At 42.1% G+C, this 9,967-nt stretch overlaps 1 protein-coding gene across 1 annotated transcript in view; it reads left to right on the forward strand.

Moving 5' to 3' along the window:
• The window catches only part of Fancd2 (FA complementation group D2), a 64,765-nt gene that overhangs the window by 2,220 nt on the left and 52,578 nt on the right, over positions 1-9,967 (forward strand). Inside the window, exons 2-8 of the mRNA XM_021191243.1 lie at positions 1,591-1,725; positions 2,583-2,650; positions 2,821-2,924; positions 3,495-3,555; positions 5,357-5,409; positions 6,742-6,820; positions 9,662-9,790. Of these exons, the coding sequence (XP_021046902.1) occupies positions 1,591-1,725; positions 2,583-2,650; positions 2,821-2,924; positions 3,495-3,555; positions 5,357-5,409; positions 6,742-6,820; positions 9,662-9,790 (629 nt within the window). The remainder of the gene's footprint in view (positions 1-1,590; positions 1,726-2,582; positions 2,651-2,820; positions 2,925-3,494; positions 3,556-5,356; positions 5,410-6,741; positions 6,821-9,661; positions 9,791-9,967) is intronic.

Below are 9,967 nucleotides of genomic sequence, written 5' to 3' on the forward strand. Positions count from 1 at the left end.
CCACAGAGCTACTGTCCTAGTCCTGCTCCCTACCCTAAGTGGTAAGCGCTCTGCCACAGAGCTACTGTCCTAGTCCTGCTCCCTACCCGCTTTGCTTCATAGTTTTGCCACAGAGTGGCCTACTCTGACCTTGAACTGAATCTTATAGCCCAAATGAAATTCCTATCCTTGCGTTATCCTCCAGAGTAGCTAGGATTATAGGCCTACATGGGAAACCAAGCAGGAAAAGCATGATTTAGAAGAAGAAATCTGGGGCCTGGAGAGATGGCTCAGCAGTTAAGGGCACTGGTTGCTCTTCCAGAGGTCTTGAGTTCAATTCCCTGCTACCACATAGTGGCTTACAACCATCTGTAGTGGGATCTGATGCCCTCTCCTGGCATGCAGGTGTATGTGCAGATACAGTGTTCATATACATTAAATAAATAAAAACTTAGAAGAAGAAATCTAAGTTTCTAAAATCTCTTAGTAAAGTCACTGAGGAATACCAAAAATAGGTAGAAAATTTTGAAAATTGAAAAAAGTAATTTAGCAAATGGGCAAACAAGTCAGGCACAGACTTTTAACCTACAAGAAGCAAAGGAGGCCTATCTCTGCATTCCAGGCCAGTGTGGCCTGGGTAGTGAGTTCCTGGTTAGCAGGGCTGCATAGTGAAACCTTGTCTAAAACAAAAGCAAGAACAGCAGAAAGCGGGTACTAGAAGGTTCACCCTTTGGAAATACCATCACCAAAAGAGAAACAACTTCAGGTGTATGATGAGGGGCTGGAGATCTGTCTCAGGTGGTAGAGGCTTGCCTGGCATACTTAGGGCAAACTACAGTACCAGGAAAGTGGAGAGAAAAGTTTATGAGAAGGGGCTTGGGCTTTGTGCTCTTAATGAATAGTGAGCAAACTGAGTTTCTCACTCTGATTTTGATTAAGAGAAAAAGAGAATTATATCATGAAGGGAGAGAAGTAGGCTTATTCTTCAGATTCAGGTCCCTGTCTTGTTTGTTTTGTTGTTGTTCATTGTGCGTTGATGAAACCAGCCTGAAAGACGTGGTACAGAGGAGCGTGTTCTGTTCCTGAGCTTTATCCCGAAGGATGTGGTGCAGAGCCTGCTCTGTCTGGTTCTGTGGACAGATCGTCAGTTCTCAAGTTTGGCATGAATCAGGATTATTAGCAGGAGAGTTTGTTAAGACTTGCGAGCCTCGGCGGCGCTCTCAGGCTGTTGCCTGTGGCTTTGGGGTGCAGTCCAGATTGTGCTTTGTGATAACCTTCTCAGGACTGCACTGAGGACCTGAGAGGCGGGGACTGTAGACTCTAGGTGGAAATGTTTCCATGGTTACTTTGCTCAGGTGGCACATTTTATATTCTCCACTGAAACTTCACTTAATGAATGTTATTTTATTTGGTGGCTGATTTGGGGAAGCCACTGTTGCTTACCACCTCTGTAGACAGTTTGACTACAGAGTCGGTGTGATTCTTCAGGAACACATCAGATTGCCTCTCAGAACATTTAGACCTGGGTTTTTGTTTTAACCGTTGTACTCTTCTTCTTGTTTTTATGATCATTTTCTTGAAGGTTTTATGTTTATTTTTTTGTTTTTCTAGAAACCATGCCCCTTTCCAAGCTGGCAAAGAAGTCTCATGATTCTCATGAAGTTGAAGAAAATGGCAGTGTCTTTGTAAGGCTTCTTAAGACTTCAGGACTCACTCTTAAAACTGGAGAGAACCAAAATCAGCTAGGTAAAACTCAAATCATGTTTCTGAGTTCAGTGAAAGTGCTCGGGACCAGACTGCGGGTCCAGAATTGGGGGGCTGAGGGAGAGTAGCGAAGGAAGGCCTCTGTCCCCAGAGAAGAGTGAGACTGCTCTGTAGAAACTGCTTATGATCATAATCTTACTGTTTTAAGGCTTGATAAATAACATCTCATGTTAGATACCTCTAATTCTTTTTCTAGAAAAAGTAGTATACTACTAGTTGTTTTTGTGACTGACACACACAACTGTGTGTGTGTCTGTGTGCGTGTGCGTGTGCGTGTGTGTGTGTGTGTGTGTGTGTGTGTGTGTGTGTGTGTGTGTGTGTAGATACCCAGGAAACAAGTAGATATGTATCAGAAGGAAATATGGCAAGCCATATAAGGCTAGAGACATGTTTCTAGAGCATAGATACTATTTTGTTTTACTAAGTGAGATAGGTTATCTTTATATCTACAAGTAAGATGGGTGATTTGTATAACAATTGGTGTCAACATCTACCAGTTTAAGTGTTTTACTCTAGATTTGGAAGTTTTGGCTGAAAATATTTTTAATAGGGATGTAGAGATGGCTCAGTGGTTAAGAGTATATACTGTTCCTTCAGAGGACCAGAGTTTGATTCCCAGCAGCCACACTAGGTGTCTGTAACTCTAGTTCCTGGCCAGAGCCTCTGCACAGACTTTCACATGAAAATAGTCTATATAAACAAACAAATAGACTTTTAAGAAAAGAAGAAGAAAGAAAATATTCTTAGTGGCATCATCAGATGTGAAGCCTGTATTTAAGGAAGGAGACTGTAGTAGACATTACACATCATGTTGAGAGGCTGTTCTTCCGTCCTCATAGGTGTGGATCAGGTAATCTTCCAAAGGAAGCTCTTTCAGGCCCTGAGGAAACATCCTGCTTATCCCAAAGTAAGTTCTCTCCCCCCCCCCCCCCCCCATTTCTCTCTGGTGCTTCTGCTCCTGCCACAAGTGCAGAGAATGAGGACTGAGTCCCTGAGTCCCTGGCACACAGCTGAGTGGCTGGTAACAAACGTTCAGCCACAGAGCTTCCCTTCTCCCCGCTTGGTTCTATTATTTAGGTAATAGAAGAGTTTGTTAATGGCCTGGAGTCCTACACTGAGGACAGTGAGAGTCTCAGGAACTGCCTGCTATCTTGTGAGCGCCTGCAGGATGAGGAAGCCGGGTATGGAGAAGAAGCTGCTTCCAGAAGTTCAGTCCGGCAGTAACTGGACTGGACACAGGAAATGCAGTTGTCTTTGTTTTACAGTTTTGCTTTTGATTTATAACTTTTTTTTCTTACTCAGAATTTAAGTACAAGTTTAGAATTATTTAATTTAATTTGAGGCTAGATTGCAAAGAACTGGAACGTGTTTTATGAAACATGTCTTACCTGTAGTAATAAGAATTGACATCTCTGTGTCTCCCTTACCAAGAGCTATCTTCTTATGTTTGTATGTTTTTTTCTAATAAGACTATACTTTTGTCTGTCTGTCTGTCTATTTAGGATCATGGTCTCAATTATGCAGCCCTGCCTATACTACAACTCCCTATGCAGACCAGGCTATCCTTAAACTCATAGAGGGCTGCTTGCTTTTTTCTCCTCTGAATGCAGAGACTAAAGGCCTTTGTTTTCTAGCTTGGCTTTGAGATGATCTTTAAGGATTGTGCATTTAATCAGCTTCATGTAGAAAAGCTAGTCAAGCATTAAAACAAAATGAACAAAATAAGATCCAAATGCCTCTCTGTTTTACAGCATGGGCACATTCTACTCCAAGAGTCTGATCAAGCTACTTCTGGGGATTGACATTTTACAGGTGAGACCGCAGCACTCTCCTCAGAGTGTGATGGATGTGAAGTGGGGTAAGTAGCTGAGTGGGGGAATCTTCGCTGGCAGCAGCTCTGCACAGCACTTGAGATTAGTCTCTAAGCCCCGTCTGTCTTTGACTTGTTCTTAGGAGGTTTGATCTGGCAGTCCATAGGATTCTGGGTTATTTAAAAACCCTGTGAATCGGTGCGAGTATTCTGGTCTGCACAGGCCAGAGGCCTTAGTTTCCCTAGTGCTGGAGTCAGGGTTTTCAACTAACCGGTTAGGAGTTCTGGAAACCAGACTTGGGTTCTCTGTAAGAACAGTACACATTCCCAACAGCCGAGCCATCCTGCCAGTCCCGATTCCTCTTCCTTACAACTCCGTGCTGTGTGAATTTTGTACTTACTGCTGAGTTTTCACTTGCACCGTCACTTAGTAACTTGAGTTTGCTCTTTACTTCATTCTCTTCTATCTCACTTAAAAAAGAAAAAAAAAAGGTGTATGTGTGGCAGGAGTGGGGTGTGTGAGCGCCTGTGGCAGGAATGGGGTGTGTGAGCGCCTGTGGTGAAGGTACCTGGGGAGGCAGAGGCCTTGGAGCGCTGGATCTGAAGCTAAAGGCAGTTGTAAACTGGAGGACGTGGCTTCTGGGACTCAGACTTCAGTCCTCTGGAAATCAGGATGGGATCATGACCACTGAGCCTTCTCTCCGGCCAGGATATTGACATGTTTTCATGTGTCAAATTGAACAAAGCTGTAGAGTGAAAAATGTCTTTCCCACCCATCCTCCTTTTTCTTCTTCCTTAGCTTCTTCATATAATTTTTAATCTCTTATTTTTCTTTGGAAATCTTGACTATAATTTAGGTAACTCATATCAGAGAGCTGCATTTTTATCTGAAGAGTAGACTTCTTTTGAAAACAATCTTTTAAAATATGCATTTTATAGACTAAGTTATCATGTTTAATAGTATTTTTAGTACCTGATTAATCTTCCTTAATGTTTGGGAATGCAAATTATCGATGTATTTTATATTCAAGCATTTATATTAAAATACAGACAGTATCCATGTGAACATTCTTAGAGGATGTCAGTTATATTTCCTCAAGCCAGGTGTGGTGGCGCACACCTTTAATCCCAGCACTCGGGAGGCAGAGGCAGGCGGATTTCTGAGTTCGAGGCCAGCCTGGTCTACAGAGTGAGTTCCAGGACAGCCAGGGCTATACAGAGAAAACCCTGTCTCGTAAAACCAAAAAAAAAAAAAAAAAAAGATATTTCCTCAAGAGCTCTGGTGGAAGAAACTTATGACTGATTTATGACTGATTGTACATCTTCATTTAGTGATTCTTATTATAGATGTTAAAGTAAGCCATCTACAGATCAAATAACTCTCAGGTTTAACTAGTTTCATAAAAATACATTGAGAAGAGGTATATACAATAATCACAACTCCATGATTACCTTTTTGCTCCCTGCTTTTTTTCCCCAGAAGTGATTGACAGTATAATTTGCCCACTTTGTATTGTTTTTCAGCCCTCCCAGGCACAGTCTAATGCTTCGTGGTTAGATGCAGTGCTGTCTTACTTAGAGGCAACTGTTGTTATAAACCTCTTTGGAAGCCTTCTGCGAAATCATCTCCGTTAAACCGAGTGTACTGAGCTCTTCAGCACTGTAGTCCCTTTTTAGAATACCACACAGCCCCTGGCCTGATGTCGCAGCAGCTGGCCTGCTGGTCATTTCAGCCTGGTAACTAATGGAACTCTGTTGTGTATTTCGATACCATCTCCTGACTGTGCGTGTTTTCTCTTTTAGCCTGCCATTATCAAAATGTTATTTGAAAAAGTGCCTCAGTTTCTTTTTGAAAGGTAAGTGGAATTGCTCTGAAACCTTGAGTTTCAGTGCTTTTGGACTCTGGAACGTCTCCTGCGATGGCCTATGGTCAGGGTCCTGAGTGAGGGATAACATTTCTTCTGATGCGTTATAAAAACTAAATCATTGTTAAAATAACTCTCACACGTGCTTGTATGTAGGATGGTTATTCTAGAAGAGTAGATAACACTCTGGCACTAGTGGCCTGTTTCCTAGGACAGAGGCAGTTGTCAGTCTTTGCCTTTTATTTTGAAGTATGTTTCCACTGCTTTTATTTTAAAATTACTGTGTCAGGGGCTGGAGAGATGTCTCTGTGGTAAAGAGCACAGGCTGCTCCTGCAGAATACTAGAGTTGAATTCTCAAACACCAATGCAGATAAAACACCCATACACATAAAATAATAAATATAAAAAAAAAACAAACAGTGTCAGAAAGGAAAAAGACCTGCCTGATGAAAAAAGACATATAAAACCTCAAGTATAGAAACATCAAATATTTAAGTGTTCAATTTCATTAGCAAAGGCAGAAACTTAAAATAAAAAATATAGGTCTGGGCGTGGTAGTACTTGCTTTTAATCCCAGCACTAGGGAGGCAAAAGCATGTGGATCTCTGAGTTCAAGGCCAGCCTGTTCTACAGAGTGAGTTCCAGGACACCCAGGGCTACACAGTGAAACCCTGTCTTGAAAAACAAAACAAACAAACAAACACCCCTTGATTCCAAGCTGTCAGACTCGCTGGCAACAAGATTAATAAATGCATTGAGTAAATGTACTATATAGTAGCTTTTAGATGTGTACATGAAACCAATCATCTAACTAGCAAAAAAGATCTCCAGTATTTTTATAATTACAACAGAGGTTAAAAAAAACCCTGACAACTGACTAGTCCTTAAACTTTGAATAACATTCCTTTTTTTTTTAAATAGACTTGAGCTGGTGACTTACGTGTGCTGTAGTAGTGCTGCCTGAAGGGTCACGTGTTCAGACCCCTGCTTTTCAGAGGCAAGGATTAGTCCATGTAGACTTGTTGGCCCCTTTGAGATTGTAGCGTATGCCCTCTTAAGTCAGTATGCTTAAACTTTAAAGTATCTTAGTTCTTGTTTTAATAGTAACATCTTTACAGATTTTTAGCAACATGACAGCCTGAAGTATTCTATACAGTAAAACTTTCTGTCTTGTAGTCAGGAGTTGGTGATACAGCTTATAGTAGAGTACCTGTTCATTGTGTGAGTGCTCTAGAACAAAAAAGAAAAAAAATGACATGGGCGAGAGGAACAGAGAGAGGGGAGGACAAACAAATCAACCCCTTCTCGTTCTGACATTTCAGCGAGAGCAGAGATGGAATCAACATGGCCAGACTCATTATCAATCAACTAAAATGGCTGGATAGAATTGTGGATGGCAAGGTAGGTGGGGGCTTTATCCATTTACAGAGTGTTTTACAGCTGCACAGAGTTGTGCATGCCTATAATCCCAGCTCTTGGGAGGCAGAGGCAGGCTGATCTCTGAGAGTTCGAGGACAGCCTGGTCTACAGAGTGAGTTCCAGGCCAGCTAGGACTACATAGTGAGACCCTGTCTCGAAAATAAACAGAAATTTCTACTTAGTGATGGTGGTACATGCCAGGAATCTGAGCATTTAGAGGACAGAAACAGGAAGATGGAGGTCAACACGAGTCAGCCTGGGCTACACTGACCAAACCTTCTTTACCTGAGAATCCTGAGTATTTGTCTCTTTAAAAAGTTTATTTACGGGCTGGTGAGATGGCTCAGCAGGTAAGAGCACTGACTGCTCTTCCAAATGTCCTGAGTTCAAATCCCAGCGACCACATGGTGGCTCACAACCATCCATAATGAGATCTGGCGCCCTCTTCTGGAGTGTTTGAAGGCAGCTACAGTGTACTTACATATAATAAATAAATAAATCTTTAAAAAAAAAATAATAATAATTAAAAAATAAATAAAAAGTTTATTTACAAAGAAGCTCGGGGTGTGTGAAGTGGTATGTGCCTGTAATTCCAGCACTTGGGCATGAGACACGAAAATGTAAGGTCTGAAGCCTGAAGAGGGGATATACAGACAGGACCTCCTCTGATTTGTAAAAGTACAATGAATTAGCTCAGTGTTAAGTGCTTGCTGTGCAAGCCTGAAGGCCTGATTTGACCCCTGGAACCCACATAAAAGTCAAAGCGAAGACCTCACTCCATAGCTGACCTCTAGCATGCACAGAATGCAGAATACATGCATTAAAAGACGGAATCTTCCTTAAGTTGAAAAATTAAGTATAGTTTACTATATGTTAAATATTTGGGAAGGCACTAGAGCAGTCATTTTTAACTTGTGGCTTCGAACCTTTTGGGAGTTGAATGACCCTTTCTCAGTTGTCACCTAAGACCATTGGAAATACCAGATATTTACAGTTCATAACAGTAGGAAAATTACAAGTAGGAAGTTATGAAGTAGCAATGAAAATAATTTATGGTTGAGGGTCACCACAACATGAAGAACTGTATTAAAGGGTGAACCACTGGCCTAGAGACATGGCTCAGAAGTCATGAGCAAGCTGGGCGGTGGTGGCGCACGCCTTTAATCCCAGCACTTGGGAGGCAGAGGGAGGTGGATTTCTGCGTTCGAGGCCATCCTGATCTATAAAGTGAGTTCTAGGACAGCCAGGGCTACACAGAGAAACCCTGTCTACAAAAACAAAAACAAAAAAAAAGAAGTTATGAGCATTTGTTGCTCTTGTAGAAGACCCCGGTTTAGTTCCCAGCATCTACATGGTGGTTCACAACTATCTGTAACCTGAATTACAGGGGATCCAGCAAACATAAACATGATGTACACACAGAGAGGGGGTGGGGGGGAGAGAACATACCCCACAAAGTGTAAAATAAAAAAATCTTTTTTAAAACATTGGTAAGAGCTGGGCATGGTGGCCCAGGCTTTTATTCTCAGCACTTGAGAGGAAGAGGCAGGTGGGTCTCTCGTTTGGACCTTTGAGACCTCTGAGGACTCCCTGGTCTACAGAGTGAGTTCCAGGACAGCCAGAAACCCTATCTCTAACAGCAACAAAATGAGAACAAAAATAGAAGGTTAGGGTGTTTGTCTTTCACAATCTCTAGATTACTTTGTATTTCTGAAAGGTGGTAAGATTCCAGGCCATCTTACTTCACTATAACTGATTCAATTTGTAGTTTTTGCAAGTATGTAATTTATGTAAGTGCATTGGAAAAGTTGGACACTTAAATAAATAGAAGTTCAAGTCTTTCTTGGGGTTGGTTATTGGGCAAGAAATTGAATATGTTGTACCTCACTGACTTTTAGAAATACAAGGAATGAGCATTTCTTGTTATGATAACAGGAAAGCTGTTCTCATAATCCGTTAGCCAAGACCCTGTTTCAGGGCTGAATAGTCCACTTCAGGCACTGCCTGCAGTCTTGAAGAAGCCTTGCCTGTTTGTTTGTGTTTTGTTTTTGTTTTTACAGGGCCTTACTATCTAGCTCTAGCAGGCCTGGAACTTGCTCTGTAGTTCAGGCTGCCTAGAACCTTGCTTGATCCTCCTGCCTCTGCCTCTCAAGTTCTCAGATTGTCAGTGTACATGCCATGCCTGTCTTCACTTCAGAGGTTCTTACAACCATTCTTTTAGGTTTTGACAGACATTTCAAACTACATCTTTTTTAGAAAAACAGGTGTTTTAAAGTATTCAGTCTGCTATGTTATATGAATGTAGAGGAGAGGTATTTGCCTCTTTTATGGGACTATGTTTATGGGTAGGTACGGGTGTGTGTGTGTGTGTGTGTGTGTGTGCACGTGTGCACGCCCCTGAACTCACACTCACATGAGTACGTGTGTGCTGGTATCTGGAGATCAGAGAACAACCTTGGTTGTGACTCCTTTTGTTTTGAAACAGTCTTTCAGTGTCCTGGGACTTGCCAAGTAACCTAATAGAGACTGGCTGTTAGTGCTTTCCTGGAGTCTGCCTGGCTTTGCTTCCTCAGACCTGGGGTCACAAGTGCGTGCCAGTGTGCCTGGCTTCTTTACCTAGGTTGTGGAAATTGAACTCAGGTCCTCATGCTTATAAGGAAAGCACTTTATTTTTGAGTGTGCTCTCTCCCCAGCTCCCTTTTGCCTCTTACTTTAAATTTTGAGGTTGAGTCTGTTATGGTTATGATAATTTCAGGTCTGTATTTTCATGAATAAGTAGTATTTGAGTAATGTGCTACAGTTCTAATAAAGTTCTACCTGCAGGACCTCACGGCCCAGATGATGCAGTTGATCAGTGTTGCTCCCGTGAACTTACAGCATGACTTCATCACGAGCCTTCCTGAAATCCTAGGGGATTCCCAGCATGCTAATGTGGGGAAAGAACTCAGGTGGGTAACCCTGCTGGACTGTCTCATGGAGCCTCCACCAGGGGAACCTGTTCATTGCAATGTAAAAAGAGCTTAGTAAGCACCTGACTGCTCTTCCGAAGGTCCTGAGTTCAAATCCCAGCAACCACATGGTGGCTCATAACCATCCGTAACAAGATCTGACTCCCTCTTCTGGGGTGTC

The sequence above is a fragment of the Mus pahari genome, chromosome 2, assembly GCF_900095145.1.
Source record: "Mus pahari chromosome 2, PAHARI_EIJ_v1.1, whole genome shotgun sequence".
Lineage (NCBI taxonomy): Eukaryota > Metazoa > Chordata > Mammalia > Rodentia > Muridae > Mus > Mus pahari.